Genomic DNA, 20,538 nt, shown 5'->3' on the forward strand with positions numbered 1-20,538 from the left:
AAACAAAGTCAAGAAAACAGCAATAAAAAGAGTGGGAATAGATAGTAAAAAATTAATTGATATTTGCTTTCAGAATGAGAGATGGGATTTGAGAAACCTCAGATTTCTTGTCTCAGTTGTGTTTTGCCTAATATCAAAATGTGCCAACCAGTGTTAGAAGGAAGAGAACGTGGTATGAAATGGGAGCAGGAGTGCTGAGGGCTGGAAGTAAAGGGAAGACAAAGTGAAACCCTGGAGATGACTCAGCAAAAGGACCTGTTCATTGCGCATATGCTCAGATGATAATTGCAATGACTCAAAATCTGTTAATGACAAACGCTCATCAAATATTTGTCACTGTTTTTGCCCCAGTTTGGTTAACCAAAGCACTCATTGCAGAACTTTTGATATATTTTTACTTTTTCCCTTTATAATTGGCTTTAACCTAAGATAACAACAGAAATGTAAATGACGTTGAACTCCAAGTAGTCGACATCACACTTTCCAGAGTATGAATTTTAAAGTGGCCCCAAGTGTGATTTTGGTGTTCAGAGAAGCAATGCAACGTTCGTTTTCTCTATTAAGCTTTGGAATCAATTCCCTAAAAAGCTAAATCTTAGCCCAAGTCTAACAAAATTCCATGGTGTTAATCTGAATCTTTTGTAAGCTGTCTATCCTAGATGGTTAATTAAAGGCATTTGGTGTTTACTGCAGGTTGCTTGTTACATAATTCCAAAGCTGTCTGCAATCTTAGTGTAAATTTCTTTATTAGTACCAACGCCAGAAAATACTCACCATATTTTAAGAAATATTTCTAAATGTCTAAGCCTATTTATTACCCCCAAATAAAACTTAAATATCCAGTCATAGACTAGTTATAGAAATTTACTTTAGAGTCTCCAAGATTGGTTCTCACTCTGAAATAGTAGCTGCCTCACATAGTAGATGGTTTCGGGAAGGTAATTCATATAAACATATTAGTGTAATATAAACACAAAGACACAGAAAACATTCATAAGACTCTACTGTGATGAAACTACAGGGCACAGATTGCGATAAAGAAATGGAGAACTGGTTATTAATCAGGGACTCTTTCTTCAAATGACTTGGACCTTCACATGATCTAGAAGAAATCGACTAGATGGTGTGGGAAATACCGTTTCACTCATTTATCAGAGCATAAACAAGGATTTTTGGAGCAGGAGAGTAAAGGTAGAAGAGTTGTCTAAGATGAAGGCAGAGAATGGAATGTTAATAGGACATGAAAACCCTTCAGTGGGAATGACTATTCAGAAGAAACACTGAAAGACAAAATGTCAGATGTTAATTCTGTCAATAAAATAGTGAAAAGTTTCACTAACAAAGAGGTAAAAATTGTGGGCATGAAAAATTACCAAAATTACCAATGGAAAAAAACCAGTAAGAATGGTTTGGAGCAGGCTGAGAGCAATGTCTGACATACTCCCAAGGACAGTGGAGTCCACAGGTTTAGTAATTAAGTAGTGTTTGACCATATGGGGCAAAATGTTGAGAGTTGTTAATGAACCCATGAATGTTTCAAGTTCAAGGAGTAAAAGAAACTAGCACTGTCCACAGTTCTAGGAAGCTGATCACAGGGAGGAGATTCCATGTGCATCATATTACGCTTTAGGTACTTCAAGACAGCCAGACAGAAAAGTTCTGGGAACACCTGGGCCTAGAGAATAAAGGTTAAAGAGTAAGGATCCAGAGGGTCTGAAGGCCCAGCTGAGTGGAGATAATGTGAGAAGCTGAGTCCGCCTAAGAGTGACTAAGGAAGAATGTCTAAGAAGATAACGATGCAGGAACAGGGCTTGGAGAAGGGTAGAAAAAGAAATGACAAAAACTGAAGTCAGAAAATATTTCTTTTAAATATCTAAAAAATGTTTAACAGAGAGCATATCTGGGAGAGAATAAGCAACGTGTGGAATGCTTAAGAAAAATTCAAGAACATGAGGTTAGCATAGGGGTCTTCAAATTTAAACAGAATTTCTTTCTTCCCTCCCCTCTTGCCTCCCTCCTCCCTTTCTTCTTTGCTTTCTCATTTCTTCTGACAAACTGTGGGGCTAATTTGTGTTTGCTAATTCCCCTTGGTGCATAGCTCAGTGACATGCAAACTGTGGATACTCACAGCAAATTGAATTAAATGAATGACAGATGGAATTGTTTGCAACTTAACTGAAGACAAGGTCTCAATTTTTGAGTTGCAAATTACACTTCACTTTTGCAAACAAGTTAAATTACAGACTTGAGTTTAGGTAAAGATACTGAAAGCACATATGTTAGAACAATGGAAACAAATTAGTTTTGTCCTGGCTTACATTATCTTTTCAGTGACTTACATATATACAAAATAATTGAACTGAGAGGTTCCATGGGGAGTGTGTAACAACAGTCAGGGCAGTGCTGGTTGCAGACAGAACAAGCAGTCGACACAGTAGCTGAGAGTTTCACTTTTAACCCACTGCTTTGGCACCCATCACATAAAGCCATAATCTGATAGTATTATATTATGGTGGCAAGATGCATATTCTGGATGCCACTGAATTTTATTTCTATATAGCATTAAATTTAGTAACACTTTCAGGAGTGATCAAAAAAGAGAAACTGACAATACAAAACAATACATTATCAGAATGTACACATGTAAATACATCATTTGATAAAACTGGTAATAGTTTTAGGTGCCAGAGTAAATGTCTTGAAACTTGAGTCATCCCAGATTTGAGATCAGCTGTAGTTCACTACACCCAAACTCTCACAGGTGCTGTATATATGCTTAGACTCTGGTCCATGAAGTGAGCCCACAGAAAGGAAATGGAATATGGCTGACATTTACCTACACATGTGTCATGGCTCGCCTCAGAGCCTGCAGGGCAAGTTTTTCTAATAGTCCTTCTAGTCTTGGAGAGAGACGTTCTGCTGTTCCTATACTCTGAGTAGGAGCTGTAGAGATGTGAGTACTGTCTGTAATGCTGTTGAGGTTGATAGTTGTTTCTCACGGGGGAGAACCGTGCAAGGTTATAGCTATTGTACTGAGTGCCATAATTTGGCAGCCTCTCCAATCCAGCGCAAGATTTCCCGTCCCCTAATAAATGTTGTCCTGGTGGACAGATACACTTGAAGCTGCCGGGGGTGTTGGAGCACTGATATGCACAAGGCTTAGGCACTTGTTCACATTCATTAATGTCTGCTCGTGTGCCATGATACATAAAAAAGAGAAAAAAAAACATACACACATATACACACAGAAAACACAGGAATAAAGAATCAGTCTGTGAAACAAACTGAAGACATTATGTTACCCTCCAAAGCAGGGAATACAGTAATTTCTCAGCTGTTGTGAACTTTTGAAAAAGCTTTCTTCATTCAGCTATGAATATATAGATTCTATGACTCTCCCTGAAGATTGTTTCACATGTACAGTAGAATCATATAGGGTCATAATGGAAAATGTGGTCTTGAATCCAGAAAAACTAGAGTTCAAAGCTAACATATAGATCTTAATTTTGTTGGTGAAGAATGCAGTCAGATCTCTAGTTTGTATTTAATTACAATATTGATCACTAGTGCTTCTAATCTTTTATATAATTACAAGTTTCAGATGCAAGAATGTACAATGTACACCTACAAATAGTTTTATTTTCCTTTGTTTCTTTTGCATCAATAATTATTAATGAATAATCAGGTCAAGCACATTTTCTTAAAAAAATTAAAAAGAAGGAAATGAAGATACAGAATCATTCTTCCTAAGATAAACTCAAAGTTCAAAAATTAAAGTTATTTTTCTTTCTATTCCTACGTCAACAGAGTATGTACTCCTAACTCTTCTTGTAAATTGAAAAAGTGAATAAAGACCAGAGATCAAAACCAAATTCTTTAATTCATTACCACAGTGGCATGAAAGAAAACAATATGAATAAGTAGAATAAAAGTAGTAAATTGTGCTTTAAAAATTATTTTAGTAGGCAAAAGTTAAAATTAACATTTTAAATCTCTTTAAGGCAATGGCCCTACCTTCTTCACTGACTTATCCCCCAGCCCAATTTCTGACATTCAGCTTCAAGTCAAATTAGTGAACAAATAAACACATTTCATTCTGCTAGGTCACTGTAATGACTGATCAAAATGTTAAATTATATACAAATTACAATATCTAAATAGAAGACTAAAATGATATATAGTCCTGCTATTAAAAAGTATTTATTTTAAAAGCATTCATAATAATGATACTACATTAAACATTTTCTATGTGCAAAGTACTATGCTAGGGACTACATAAAGACAGAACTAAGTCTTTATGGAAGAATTTGCTATAAAGAATTAAATAGACAACCAAGGCATCCAATTTTAAAAGTATTGATATAATAGCATGCAAACCAAAGGCCAGTATTTAAAAGCTCACACAATTTTTTTTCTGCATGTAAATGTAAATATTCTAAGGTGAAATATAATTTTATAGGTCAGTTTCTTGATTGTAAATGTATTAATTTAAAAAAAGCATATGGTTACCTTCTTATAGACATTTTCTACTATCGTTACCTGCCTTACTTTACATTCAACTATAACTAAGATGGAAACAAATAGGCAATTGGGAGAATTAAATGAGATTCTTAGCACAGGGAATGGCATATAGTATGCACAAAACATATGGTAGATAAAGTAATAATTATCAATTCACTTAAATTGTGTGTTCACATTTTAATCCTTCACAACTAAACCTTCATAGTACATACAGATATACTTCATATTCAAATAAAATGTATCTATGCAAACATTTACATCACATGCATAGAGAGATAATCAATGAGCTAATCTTCATAATTAAGTTGTCGTGGTAATTATACCACAGCCTCACTTTGATACGTATAGTGCATACTAAGCACTCCGTAAGTAGTTATTATTATCACTTGAAAGTCAGTGTAAATTGAGTTCAATATGAAGTCTCTAAGAAGTTATTCAACTTATGTAATGGACTACTTAAGCCAACTTACAAATCTAATTGTAGCAAAAAGTATTTGAGGATAGAGTGGTCCTAACCAAGCTGGTAAAATAGTTACCCAGCCTTTATTACTCAATAAGAGTTCCTGTTAACTTACCCATACAGGGTCTTCCAATTCCTTGAGACCGGTAACCTCTTGGACATACACAACGATAGCTGCCTCTCATATTCTCACATATCTGGTTATATCTGCACTGATGGGTCCCATCTCTACACTCATCAATATCTAGAGACATGGAGGGCAATAAAAAGCAATAACATTTCCTATTTCAAAACCTAAAGTCATTATATTTATTTATTTATTTATTTTTAACATCTTTTTATTGGAGTATAATTGCTTTACAATGTTGTGTTAGTTTCTGCTTTATAACAAAGTGAATCAGCTATACATATACATATATCCCCATATCCCCTCCCTCTTGCATCTTCCTCCCACCCTCCCTATCTCACCCCTCCAGGTGGTCACAAAGGACTGAGCTGATCTCCCTGTGCCATGCAGCAAGTCACTATATTTAAAATGAACATTTTAATTGCTTAGAACGTTGCATTTCTCACCACGTGGTTGAGACCTGGAGTCAGAAAACCTGGGTTCAAGTCCCAGCTCTGCCACTTGTTAACGGGCCCCTTTTCCTCTTCTTGCTCCCTACTATGGGAAGAGTTTTCTTCTCAGCTTTCCCCCCTTCACTATATCCCTCCTTTTTTGGCCATCCTATTTATATTAGTGACTCTAGCGAGCTTGCTGATGTGGACTTAACAGCAACATTTCCACATTGCTACTTATCCACAGTCCCAAATTTCTAGCTGCTGGCTGCTCATCTCCATCGCCAAGTTTTACTAGTACTTCAAACTCAGCATGTCTCCAGTATCTTATCACTACTCCCTGATTTATAATAACAGTATTCTTTTATCCCCAGTCAACATGGCTGTGAACCTCAGAGTTATCTTTAAACCTATTCTGTTTCCAAGATTGGGTAATTCTACTTCCTTCAAACAAACCCATATATCCCCATTTTCCATTTCCTCATTTAGCTATATTTTTGCTGTAGCTTCTTAAACATCTGATATTTCAGCTTCTCTCATTTCTAATTAATCTTATACATAATTACAGAATCAATATTCTTAAAAATACTTAGTTACACATAACTGCATATGATGCTGTGAGTTGGCTACTATTCTTAAGAATTAAGAAAAATATTTACCTATATCCATATTGCTGAGGAGTCTTTGAAATCTGATAGTCCACCCCCCTTACTTTTTTCTTTAAGTATACTAAATTTCCATTTACCTCAACTAGTATCAACAAGTGGTCAATACTCCCTCATTTATATCTACACCCTCCCCTCACTCTTATATTATTTTGAAACAAATCCAAGACAGATTGTAACTTTATTAATAAATACTTCAGTATGAAATTCTTAAAATGTCCCATTTTTTAAAATGAGAAACTTAAACTCAAATTTCTGTGTCCTCTTAAGACTTGTTCAAGGTCAGATAGCTGTCAAGAAGGGAGGATGAATTTTAACATGTTTTCTCTAAATCCAGCTCTTTCCCCCTCATACAGGGCTATTTATCTTTCCTTTTTCTACCACCTCCATCTATTAACATTCCATTAAAGACTATATTTAAATGTGATCACTTCTATGACACTGCTGATAGTCACTCCTATTAGATATGATCATTCGTTCGAGTACTCTGGTACAATTTTATTTGTACCTCTTTTATGATATTTCATCCCAACTTGCATAATAGTTGTTTTTTTTTTTTCTTTTGGTGAGGGGAGTGGAGTTGGCCAATCTATCCCAGTTGATTGTAAGTACATGAGAGCAGGAATGCTATCAGTTTCAGTTTTGTACATTGTGCAGTTCATAGTTCTGCTAACTATGGCAGACTGGTACAGAATAGGCACACAAAGAACAAACTTAGGGAGAAATATAATTTACTTTATTGCCTGGTTATTGATTTGACATTTAAAGAATATTTAGTTTTAAAATAATTATATTTTGAACTTTTAATAAATCTCTACAAACATAATTTTTTCTTAACCCTTCCAATGAAATTCTTAGTATATATGCTAAATTTCATATTAGAAATTATATGACATAATATTAATGTATGTGGATAAACTATATAAACCAATTGTGTAACTGATGGGAGCTCAAAATGGGCTATGTCTCCCTGGTGAGCTTTCATTTCCTGGTACAGCCATGACCCTGGGACCCAAGAGCTCAACAATACTAGAAGTTGGGAGTAAAAACCTATAGAAAAAGATATTTCCTTGTTAGATTAAATTTATTCTAATCATTAGTTTTAAGAATGGATGCCTTATTTGGCTTGTTGATGGTACATGAATCTCAGTCACTGAGATAGCCAGACACTCACCAATGCAGGTTCCGTTTTCTGCCTTGGTCATTCCGTTTGGACAAAGATCAATGCATTTATAGCCACCGCGGGTGTTCTTGCAGTGCTGATCTGGTCTGCATACATTCTGTCTACATTCATTTACATCTTGATAAAAGGACAAAGGTAATGCAGATTGAGAAAGTGATTTCTTCTGACTTTACATAAAAATTATACGTTCAGATTTTAAGGATATCATAAACTAATATAGATGATTATATAATCATGGTGTAAGGTTAAAGTGTTTAAATCAATCAAGTTATGTAACATACTTTATTTTAAAACGTTATGATAAAAATAAAAAACAAAATATTACTTCACATAGCTGGTAGCCATACCAACCACTTCCTCCTCCTAGAAAAAGAAAAATTATATATTTATACATTATATATAAGTATATATATATATATATATATATATATATACATATAAATTATGATTTTGTGAAAAAAATTGGTAATAGGGGAAATGTTAAAAAAAATGGTTATGTAATTAGAAAATGAAACCTGTAATGTATAGCATTTGCTTCCATTTCATTTTTGCATGGATCACATACAGGATGCGTGGTATTACAGTCCAGCCCAGAACATGGCACATGGATTAGATAAGGCACCATTAAGAAGTTACAAAGGGAGATTGGAACCAAGATGGTGGAGTAGAAGGACATGCTATCACTCCCTCTTGTGAGAACACCAGAATCACAACTAGCTGCTGGACAATCATCGACAGGAAGACATTGGAACTCACCAAAAAAGATACCCCACATCCAAAGACAAAGGAGAAGCCACAATGAGTGGGTAGGAGGGGCACAATCACAGTAAAATCAAATCCCATAACTGCTGGGTGGGTGACTCACAGACTGGAGAACACTTATACCACAGAAGTCCACCCACTGGAGTGAAGGTTCTGAGCCCCACATCAGGATTCCCAACCTGGGGGTCCAGCAACAAGAGGAGGAATTCCTAGAGAATCAGACTTTGAAGGCTACTGGGATTTGATTGCAGGACTTCGACAGAACTGGGGGAAACATAGACTCCACTCTTGGAGGGCACACACAAAGTAGTGTGTGCATCGGGACCCAGGGGAAGGAGCAGTGACCGCAGGGGAGACTGAACCAGACCTACCTGCTAGTGTTGGAGGGTCTCCTGCAGAGGTGGGGGGTGGCTGTGGCTCACCGTGGGGACAAAGACACTGGCAGCAGAAGTCCTGGGAAGTACTCCTTGGTGTGAGCCCTCCCAGAGGCTGCCATTAGCCCCACCAAAGAGCCCAGGTAGGCTCCAGTGTTCGGTTGCCTCAGGCCAAACAACCAACAGGGAGGGAACCCAGCCCCACCCATCAGCAGTCAAGCAGATTAAAGTTTTACTGAGCTCTGCCCACCAGAGCAACAGTCAGCTCTACCCACCACCAGTCCCTCCCATCAGGAAACTTGCATAAGCCTCTTAATAGCCTCATCCACCAGAAGCAAGAAGAACTACAATCCTGCAGCTTATGGAACAAAAACCACATTCACAGAAAGATAGACAAGATGAAAAGGCAGAGGGCTATGTACCAGATAAAGGAACAAGATAAAACCCCAGAAAAACAACTAAATGAAGTGGAGATAGGCAACCTTCCAGAAAAAGAATTCAGAATACTTATAGTGAAGATGATCCAGGACCTCGGAAAAACAATGGAGGCAAAGATCGAGAAGATGCAAGAAATGTTTAACAAAGACCAGAAGAATTAAAGAACAAACAAACAGAGATGAACAATACAATAACTGAAATGAAAACTACACTAGAAGGAATCAATAGCAGAATAACTGAGGCAGAAGAACGGATAAGTGACCTGGAAGACAGAATGGTGGAATTCACTGCTGTGGAATAGAATAAAGAAAAAAGAATGAAAAGAATTGAAGATAGCCTAAGAGACCTCTGGGACAACATTAAATGCAACAACATTTGCATTGTAGGCGTCCCAGAAGGAAAAGAGAGAGAGAAAGGACCAGAGAAGATATTTGAAGACATTATAGTTGAAAACTTCCCTAACATGGGAAAGGAAATAGCCACCCAAGTCCAGGAAGTGCAGCAAGTCCCATACAGGATAAACCCAAGGAGAAACACTCTGAGACACATAGTAATCAAATTGGTAAAAATTAAAGACAAAGGAAAATTATTGAAAGCAGCAAGGGAAAAATGACAAATAATATACAAGGGAACTCCCATAAAGTTAACAGCTGATTTCTCAGCAGAAACTCTACAAGCCAGAAGGGAGTGGCATGATATACTTAAAGTGATGAAAGGGAAGAACCTACAACCAAGATTACTCTACCCCGCAAGGATCTCATTCAGATTCGATGGAGAAATCAAAAGGTTTACAGACAAGCAAAAGCTAAGAGAATTCAGCACCACCAAACCAGCTCAACAACAAATGCTAAAGGAACTTCTCTAAGTGGGAAACACAAGCGAAGAAAAGGATCTACAAAAACAAACCCAAAACAAGTAAGAAAATGATAATATGAACATACACATTGATAATTACCTTAAATGTGAATGGATTAAATGCTCCAACCAAAAGACACAGGCTAGCTGAATGGCTGCAAAAACAAGATGCATATATATGCTGTCTACAAAAGACCCACTTCAGACTTAGGGACACAATCAGACTGAAAGTGAGGGGATGGAAAAGATATTCCATGCAAATGGAAATCAAAAGAAAGCTGGAGTAGCAATACTCATATCAGATAAAATAGACTTTAAAATAAAGAATGTTACAAGAGACAAGGAAGGACACTACATAATGATCAAGGGATCAATCCAAGAAGAACGTATAACAATTATAAATATATATACACCCAACATAGGAGCACCTCAATACATAAGGCAACTGCTAACAGCTATAAAAGAGGAAATCGACAGTAACACAGTAATAGTGGGGGACTTTAACACCTCACTTACACCAATGGATAGATCATCCAAAATGAAAATAAATAAGGAAACAGAAGCTTTAAATGACACAATAGACCAGATAGATTTAATTGATATTTATAAGACATTCCATCCAAAAACAGCAGATTACACTTTCTTCTCAAGTGCACATGGAACATTCTCCAGGATAGATCACATCTTGGGTCACAAACCAAGCTTCAGTAAATTTAAGAAAATTGAAATCATATCAAACATCTTTTCTGACCACAACGCTAGGAATCAATTACAAGGAAAAAAACGTAAAAAACACTAACACATGGAGGCTAAACAATACATTACTAAATAACCAAGAGATCACTGAAGAAATCAAAGAAGAAATAATAAAATACCTAGAGACAAATGACAATGAAAACATGACGATCCAAAACCTATGGGATGCAGCAAAAGCAGTTCTAAGAGGTAAGTTTATAGCTACATAATCCTACCTCAAGAAACAAGAAAAATCTTAAATAAACAATCTAACCTTACACCTAAAGGAACTAGAGAAAGAAGAACAAATAAAACCCAAAGTCAGCAGAAGGAAAGAAATCATAAAGATCTGAGCAGAAATAAATGAAATAGAAACAAAGAAAACAATAACAAACATCAATAAACTAAAAACTGGTTCTTTGAAAAGATAAACAAAATTGATAAACCATTAGCCAGACTCATCAAGAAAAAGAGGGACAGGAATCAAATCAATAAAATTAGAAATGAAAAAGGAGAAGTTCCAACAGACACTGCAGAAATACAAAGCATCCTAAGAGACTACTACAAGCAACTCTATGCCAATAAAATGGACAACCTGGAAGAAATGGACAAATTCTTAGAAAGGTATAACCTTCCAAGACTGAACCAGGAAGAAATAGAAAATATGAACAGAACAATGACAAGTAATGAAATTGAAATTGTGATTAAAAATCTTCCAACAAACAAAAGTCCAGGACCAGATGGCTTCACAGATGAATTCTATCAAACATTTAGAGAAGAGCTAACACCCATCCTTCTCAAACTCTTCCAAAAATTTGCAGAGGAAGGAACACTCCCAAACTCATTCTATGAGGCCACCATCACCCTGATACCAAAACCAGACAAAGATAATACAAAAAAAGAAAATTACAGACCAATATCACTGATGAATATGGATGCAAAACTCCTCAACAAAATACTAGCAAACAGAATCCAACAACACATTAAAAGGATCATACACCATGACCAAGTGGGATTTATCCCAGGGATGCAAGGATTCTTCAATATATGCAAAGCAATCAATGTGATACACCATATTAACAAATTGAAGAAGACAAACCATATGATCATCTCAATAGATGCAGAAAAAGCTTTTGACAAAATTCAACACCCATTTATGATAAAAACTCTCCAGAGTGGGCATAGAGGGAACCTACCTCAACATAATAAAGGCCATATATGACAAACCCACAGCCAACATCGTTCTCAATGGTGAAACACTGAAAGCATTTCCTCTAAGATCAGGAACAAGACAAGGATGTCCACTCTCACCACTATTATTGAACATAGTTTTGGAAGTCCTAGCCATGGCAATGAGAGAAGAAAAAGAAATAAAAGGAATACATATTGGATAAGAAGAAGTAAAACTGTCACTGTCTGCAGATGACATGATACTATACATAGAGAATCCTAAGGATGCCACCAGAAAACTACTAGAGCTAATCAATGAATTTGGTAAAGTTGCAGGATACTAAATTAATACACAGAAATCTCTTACATTCCTATACACTAATGATGAAAAATCTGAAAGAGAAATTAAGGAAACACTCCCATTTACCATTGCAACAAAAACAATAAAATACCTAGGAATAAACCTACCTAGGGAGACAAAAGACCTGTATGCAGAAAACTATAAGACACTGATGAAAGAAATTAAAGATGATACCAACAGATGGAGAGATATACCATGTTCTTGGATTGGAAGAATCAATATTGTGAAAATGAGTATATTACCCAAAGCAATCTACAGATTCAATGCAATCCCTATCAAATTACCAATGGCATTTTTTACAGAACTAGAACAAAATATGTTAAAATTTGTATGGAGACACAAAAGACCGCGAATAGCCAAAGCAGTCTTGAGGGCAAAAAATGGAGCTTGAGGAATCAGACTCCATGACTTCAGACTATAGTATAAAGCTACAGTAATGAAGACAATATGGGACTGGCACAAAAACAGAAATATAGATCAATGGAACAAGATAGAAAGCCCAGAGATAAACTCATGCACCTATGGTCAACTAATCTATGACAAAGGAGGCAAGGATATACAATGGAGAAAAGACAGTCTCTTCAATAAGTGGTGCTGGGAAAACTGGACAGCTACATGTAAAAGAATGAAATTAGAACACTCCCTAACACCATACACAAAAATAAACTCAAAATGGATTCGAGACCTACATGTAAGACTGGACACTATCAAACTCTTAGAGGGAAACATAGGAAGAACACTCTTTGACATAAATCACAGCAAGATTTTTTTTGATCCACCTCCTAGAGTAATGGAAATAAAAACAAAAATAAACAAATGGGACCTTATGAAACTTAAAAGCTTTTGCACAGAAAAGGAAACCATAAACAAGACGAAGAGAGAACTTTCAGAATGGGAGAAAATATTTGTAAACAAATCAATGGACAAAGGATTAATCTCCAAAATATATAAACAGCTCATGCAAGTCAGTATTAAAAAAACAAGCAACCCAATCCAAAAATGGGCAGAAGACCTAAATAGACGTTTCTCCAAAGAAGACATACATATGGCCAAGAAGCACATGAAAAGCTGCTCAACCTCACTCATTATTAGAGAAATGCAAATCAAAACTACAGTGAGAAAAAAAAAAAAAAAAAACTACAGTGAGGTATCACCTCACACCAGTTAGAATGGGCATCATCAGAAAATCTACAAACAACAAATGCTGGAGAGGGTGGGGAGAAAAGGGGACCCTCTTGCACTGTTGGTGGGAATGTAAATTGATACAGCCACTATGGAGGACAGTATGGAGGTTCCTTAAAAAACTAAAAATACAATTACCATATGATCCAGCAATCCCACTACTGGGCATATACCCAGAGAAAACCATAATTCAAAAAGACACATGCACTCCAATGTTCATTGCAGCACTATTTACAATAGCCAGGTCATGGAAGCAACCTAAATGCCCATCTACAGACGAATGGATAAAGAAGTTGTGGTATATATAAAGAATGGAATATTACTCATCCATAAAAAGGAATGAAATTGTCATTTGTTGAGACGTGGATGGATCTAGAGACTGTCATACAGAGTGAAGTAAATCAGAAAGAGAAAAACAAATATCGTATATTAACACATATATGTGGAACCTAGAAAAATGGTACAGATGAACCAGTCTGAAGGGCAGAAATAGAGATGCAGATGTAGAGAACAAACGTATGGCCACCAAGTGGGGAAAGCAGCGGGGTGGTCGTGGTGGTGGTGGTGTAATGAAGTGGGAGATTGGGATTGACATGTATACACTGATGTGTATAAAACTGATGACTAATAAGAACCTGCTGTATAAAAAAATAAAATTAAATTAAAAAAAAAAAGAAGTTACAAAGATGTCACTGCTTTGAATTCATAGCCCTCTCCTTACCCACGCATTTTCTGCCTTTGAGGTGATACCCAGGTTCACATCCACAGTGAAAACTTCCTATGGCATTGAAACAGCGGTGGTGACAGGGGCTGGATTCTTGACATTCATTAATATCTGTTAAAGAAAACAAAACTTGCTTTACATGCTGTTAGAAAACTTGGTTTAATTTACCCCAAATGTTAAATATTTTAGTGATCATTATGTTTAAGATCTTCCCTAAAAAGAATCCAATTGAAGTGTTCTCAAAGGATCTGCTAGATAATTGATAGAATTAACTGCTGGAGAGGGTTATTCTCTTCAACACTACTCCAAGGTAGAAGTTTGCTAGTGATTCAGAACTATGTTGATGCAATACTTCTCTACTTTAACTATTTTATTTACCATATGGCTCCCATTCCAGTTTCTAGGAACTTTTAGCCCTGGAATGTTGCTGACAGACTGGAGTACTGAAGGTAGAAAAATAATAATAATAATAAAAAAGTTAAGTCTTCTGCAACAACTTTTGCAATTTGACCCTTCTTCCCAATTTTTGCTGCTATTAGTCTGATGCGGGTGTTTATCACCTTGCACTCGAATGACTGCAGCAACTTTAGCTTTTCTCCTCATCTGTAGTCACTGCCAAATTAATCTTCCTGAACACCATCTGGGTCATAGTGCAATGGAAAAAAACCCTGCAGGCATGAATTCCCCAAATTTGTGTGCACTTGCCTGTATTTTGTAACTTCTCCCCTTTCTTTCCTTTCATTCCAGAAAAAGGGAGACCACTCCTTCCATTTAAGAAGAGTTCCTCTATTTGAGTTTTTGATCTCTGCAGCCCATCTCCTCCTTCCTCATCACGATGACTGTGGTCCACTGATCATTCCCTCCTCTTCTGTATTTTTAACGCCCTTCTCCTTACTGTCATCTTTCCCACAACCCTGTAGACATAATCAAATCTTTCCTACCCCAACAAAATCCCTCTCTCAGGTCTCTACTCACCTCAAGCTCCTGCCACTTTTCTATTGTTCTATTACAAACCCTCAAAAGAACAATCTCACCATATTATAGGCTCTTCATGTTCTAATCTTACATTCCCAAGTTCGAGATTTCCAGTGTCTTATTTTGTTCTTGTTTTCTATTTCAGATCTTCTAATTTAATCTTTCAAAATCTGTACATGTCACAGAAATGCACAAATGTGATAACATATTTTTTGAATTTAATTTTTATTTTATATTGGGCTACAGTTGATTTACAATGTTGTGTTAGTTTCAGGTGTACAGCCAAGTGGTTCAGTTGCACATATACATATATCCATTCTTCTTCAGATTCTTTTCCCATATAGGTTATTACAGAATACTGAGTAGAGTTCCCTGTACTATACAGTAGGTCTTTGTCAATTACCTATTTTATATATATTAGTGTGTATATATTAATACCAAACTCCTAATATATCCCTCCCCCCCCTTTGGTAACCATAAGTTTGTTTTCAAAGTCTGTGAGTCTGTTTGTTCTGCAAATAAGTTCATTTGTATCATCTTTTTAGATTCCACATATAAGTGATATCCTATACTATTTATCTTTCTCTTTGACTTACTTTACTTAGTATGATAATCTCTAGGTCCATCCATGTTGCTGCAAATGGCATTATTTCATTCTTTTTTATGGCTGAGTAATATTCCATTGTATACACGTGCCACATCTTCTTTATCCATTCCTCTGTCAATGGACATTTAGCCATTCCATATCTTGGCTATTGTAAATAGTGCTGCAATGAACATGGGGGTGCATGCATCTTTTCGAAGTATGGTTTTCTCTGGATATATGTATGGTTTCTCCATACATACTGTTTTCCATAGTGGTTGTACCAGTTTACATTCCTACCAACAGTGTAGGAGGGTTCCCTTTTCTCCACATCGTCTCTAGCATTTATTATTTGTAGGCTTTTTAATGATGGCCATTCTGACTGGCGTGAGGTGATACCTCATTGGAGTTTTGGTTTGCATTACTCTAATAATTAGTGATATTTAGCATCTTTTCATGTGCTTTTTGGCTATCTGTATGTCTTCTTTAGAGAAATGTATATTTAGATCTTCTGCCCATTTTTTGATTAGGTTGTTTGTTTTTTCATATTGAGCTGCATGAGCTGTTTGTATATTTTGAGGTTTATCCCTTGTCGGTCACTTTTTTTGCAAATATTTTCTCCCATTCTGTGGGCTGCGTTTTCATTTTGTTTATGATTTCCTTTGCTGTGCAAAACTTTTAAGTTTAATTAGGTCCTATTTGTTTATTTTTGCTTTTATTTTCATTACTCTAGAAGGTGGATCCAAAAGGATGTTGCTGCAATCTATGTCAAAGAGTGTTCTTCCTATGTTTTCCTCTTAAGAGTTTTATAGTATCTGGTCCTACATATAGGTCTTGAATCCATTTTGAGTTCATTTTTGTGTATGGTGTTAGAGAATGTTTTAATTTCATTCTTTTACATGTAGCTGTCCAGTTTTCCCAGCACCACTTATTGAAGAGACTGTCTTTTTTCCGTTGCATAGTCTTGCCTCCTTTGTCATAGATTAATTGACCATAGGTTGTGTGGGTTTATTTCTGGGCTTTCTATTCTGTTCCATTGACCCATATTTCTGTTTTTGTGCCAGTACTATACTGTTTTGATTACTGTAGCTTTGTAGTATAGTTTGAAGTTAGGGAGCCTGATTCTTCCAGCTCTGTTTTTCTTTCTCAGGATTACTTTGGCTATTCAGGGACTTTTGTGTTTCCATACAAATTAAAAAATTTTTTTTGCTCTACTTCTGGGAAAAATGCCATTGGTAATTTGATAGGGATTGCATTGAGTCTGTAGGGAGCTCTGAGTAGTATAGTCATTTTGACAGTATTGATTCTTCCAATCCAAGACCACAGTATATCTTTCCACCTGTTTGTGCCATCTTCAATTTCTTTCATCAGCATTTTATAGTTTTCAGAGTACAGGTCTTTTGCCTCCTTAGGTATGCTTATTCATAGGTATTTAATTCTTTTTGATGTGATGGTAAATGAGACTGTTTCCTTAATTTCTTTTTCTGATCTTTCATTGTTAGTGTATAGAAATGCAACAGATTTCTGTGTATTAATTTTGTATCCTGCAACTTTACCAAATTCATTGAGCTCTAGTAGTTTTCTGGTAGCAAAATCTTTAGGATTTTCTCTGTATAGTATCACGTTACCTGCAAACAGTAACAGTTTTACTTTTCCTTTTCCAATTTGGATTCCTTTTACTTCTTTTTCTTCTCTGATTGCCATGGCTAGGACTTCTAAAAGTATATTGGATAAAAGTGGCGAGAGTGGACATCCTTGTCTTGTTCCTGACCTTAGAGGAATGCTTTCAGTTTCACCACTGCGTATGATGTTAGCTGTGGGTTTGTCATATATGACCTTTTTATGTTGAGGTAGGTTCTCTCTATGCCCCCTTTCTGGAGCATTTTTATCATAAAGCGGTGTTGAATTTTGTCAAATTTTTTCTGCATCTATGGAGATGATCATATGGCTTTTATTCTTCAATTTGTTACTGTGGTGTATCATACTGATTGATTTGTGCATACTGAAAAATCCTTGTATCCCTGGGATAAATCCCAATTGATCGTGGTGTATGATCCTTTTAATGTATTGTTGAATTCAGTCTGCTAGTGTTTTGTTGAGGATTTTTGCATCTATGTACATCAGTGATATTGGCCTGTAATTTTCTTTTTTTGTAGTATCTTTATCTGGTTTTGGTATCAGGGTGATGCTGGCCTTGTAGAATGAGTTTGGGAGTGTTCCTTCCTCTGCAATTTTTTGAAACAGTTTCCAAAGGATAGGTGTTAACTCTTCTCTAAATGTTTGATAGAATTTGCTTCTGAAGCCGTCTGGTTCTGGACTTCTGTTTGTTGGAAGTTTTTAAATCACAGTTTCAACTTCAGTACTTGGGATTGTTCTGTTCATATTTCATATTTCTTCCTGATTCAGTCTTGGGAGATGGTACCTTCTATGAATGTGTCTGTTTCTTGTAGGTTGTCCATTTTATTGGCATATAGTTGCTTGTAGTAGTCTCTCAGGATCCTTTGTATTTCTGTGGTGCCCATTGTAACTTCTCCTTTTTCATTTCTAATTTTATTGATTTGGGCCCTTTCCCTTTTTTTTCTTGATGAATCTGTCTAAAGGTTTATCAGTTTTGTTCAACTTTTCAAAGAACCAGCTTTTAGTTTCTTTGATCTTTTCTATTGTTTTCTTCATCTCTATTTCATGTATTTCTGCTCTGATCTTTATGATTTCTTTCCTTTTACTAACTTTGGCTTTTGTTTGTTCTTCTTTTTCTAGATGCTTTAGGTGTAAGGTTAGGTTGTTTATTTGAGATTTTTGTTTCCTGAGGTAACATTGTATTGCTATAAACTTCACTCGTAAACTGCTTTTGCTGCATCCCAAAGTTGCTGGATTGTTGTGTTTTTGTTTTCATTTGTCTCTACGTATTTTTTGATTTCCTCTTTGATTTCTTCAGTGATCCACTGGTTGTTTAGTAACATATTATCTAGCCTCCAGGTGTTTCTGTTTTTTGCAGTTTTTTTTCTTATAGTTGATGTCTAATCCCATAGCGTTGTGGTTGTAAAAGATGCTTAATTTCAGTTTTCTTAAATTTACTGAGGTTTGCTTTCTGGCCCAGCATGTGATCTATTGTGGAGTATGTTCCATGTGAACTTGAAAAGAATGTGTATTCTGCTGCTTTTGGATGGAGTGCTTAAATATTAAGTCCGTCTTGTCTAATGTGTCATTTAAGGGCTGTGTTTCCTTATTGATTTTCTGTCTGAATGATCTGTCCATTGAGGCAAGGCGGCTGTTAGAGTCCCCCACTACTATTGTGCTACTGTTGATTTCTCCTTTTATAGCTGTTAGCATCTGTCTTACATATTGAGGTGCTCCTATGTTGGGTGCATATATATTTACAATTGTTATATCTTCTTTTTGTATTGATCCCTTGATCATTATGTAGTGTCCTTCTTTGTCTCTTATAACAGTCTGTATTTTAAAGTCTATTTTGTCTGATATGAGTATTGCTGCTCTAGTTTTCTTTTGACTTCTATTTGCCTGGAATGTCTTTTTCCAGCCTCTCACTTTCAGTCTGTACGTGTTCCTAGGTCTGAAGTGGGTCTCTTGTAGACAGCATATGTACGGGTCTTGCTTTTGTATCCATTAAGCCAATCTATGTGTTTTGGTTGGAGCACTTAATACAGTTACATTTAAGGTAATTATCAATATTAATGTTCTTATTGCCATTTTGTTAATTGTTTTGGATTTGTTTTTGTATGTCTTTTCCTTCATTTCTCTTTTGTTCTCTTCTGTTGTGATTTGATGACTATCTTAGAGTTGTGTTTGGATTGCTTTTTCTTTTTTGTGTGTGTATCTATTGTAGATTTTTTGGTTTGTGGTTACCATGAGGTTTTGATATAGCAATCTATATATATACAAGATTATTTTAAGTTGCTGGTCTCTGAATTTCAAATGCATTTCTAATGTACTGCATTTGTATTCTCCTCACGATTGCTGGTTTTTTTTTTTTTTTTTTTTTTTTTTTTTAATTATTATTTATTTTATTTATGGCTGTGTTGGGTCTTCGTTTCTCTGCGAGGGCTTTCTCTAGTTGTGGCAAGTGGGGGCCACTCTTCATTGCGGTGCGCGGGCCTCTCACCATCGCGGCCTCTCTTGTTGCGGAGCACAGGCTCCAGACGCGCAGGCTCAGTAACTGTGGCTCACGGGCCCAGTTGCTCCGCGGCACGTGGGATCTTCCCAGACCAGGGCTCGAACCCGTGTCCCCTGCATTGGCAGGCAGACTCTCAACCACTGCGCCACCAGGGAAGCCCCACGATTGCTGGTTTTAATGTCATATTTGTGTGTAGATGATGTGCTACCTTTACAGAATGTTTGCCTTTACTGGTGAGCTTTCCTATTCATAATTTTTTGTTTCTAGTTGTGGCCTTTTCTTTTCTGCCTAAAGAAGTTCCTTTAGCATTTGTTGTAAAGCTGGTTTGGTGGTGCTAAATTCTGTTAACTTTTGCTTGTCTGTAAAGCTTTTGATTTCTCCATTGAATCTGAACAAGAGCCTTGCTGGGTAGAGTATTCTTGGCTGTAGGTTTTTCCCTTTCATCACTTTAAATATATCGTGCCACTCCCTTCTGGCTTGCAGAGTTTCTGCTAAAACATCAGCTGATAACTGTATGGGGATTCCCGTGTATGTTATTTGTTACTTTTAATATTTTCTCTTTGTGTTTAATTTTTGTCAAGTTGATTAATATGTGTCTTGGTGTGTTCCTCCTTGGGTTTATCTTGTATGGGACTCTGTGCTTCCTGGACTTGAGTGAGTGTTTCCTTTCCCATGTTAGGGAAGTTTTTGGCTATTATTTCTTCAAATATTTTCCTAGGCCCTTTCTCTCTCTTCTCCTTCTGTGACCCCTTTAATGTGAATGTTGTTTGTTTGTTTTTTTTTTTAAATCATGGAAGACTTCTTGTGTCATGCTATGGAACTTGAACTTTATCTCATTGGTGATTTTTCAGCAGGGGAAT

General features: G+C 36.2%; 1 protein-coding gene across 6 annotated transcripts in view; it reads right to left on the reverse strand.

The window, feature by feature from the left end:
* HMCN1 (hemicentin 1) overlaps window positions 1-20,538 on the reverse strand; it is a 510,534-nt gene that overhangs the window by 21,242 nt on the left and 468,754 nt on the right. For 5 of the 6 annotated variants that reach the window (XM_082401086.1, XM_082401085.1, XM_082401088.1 and 2 more), the window contains 4 exons: window positions 13,986-14,099; window positions 7,379-7,504; window positions 5,097-5,225; window positions 2,837-3,187 (listed from right to left, as the gene is read on the reverse strand). In XM_082401086.1, the coding sequence (XP_082257212.1) occupies window positions 2,837-3,187; window positions 5,097-5,225; window positions 7,379-7,504; window positions 13,986-14,099 (720 nt within the window). The remainder of the gene's footprint in view (window positions 1-2,836; window positions 3,188-5,096; window positions 5,226-7,378; window positions 7,505-13,985; window positions 14,100-20,538) is intronic. The other variant, XM_082401087.1, reaches the window with a different exon arrangement.

The sequence above is a fragment of the Balaenoptera borealis genome, assembly GCF_965194805.1.
Source record: "Balaenoptera borealis genome assembly, chromosome: 1".
NCBI classification, from domain to species: domain Eukaryota; kingdom Metazoa; phylum Chordata; class Mammalia; order Artiodactyla; family Balaenopteridae; genus Balaenoptera; species Balaenoptera borealis.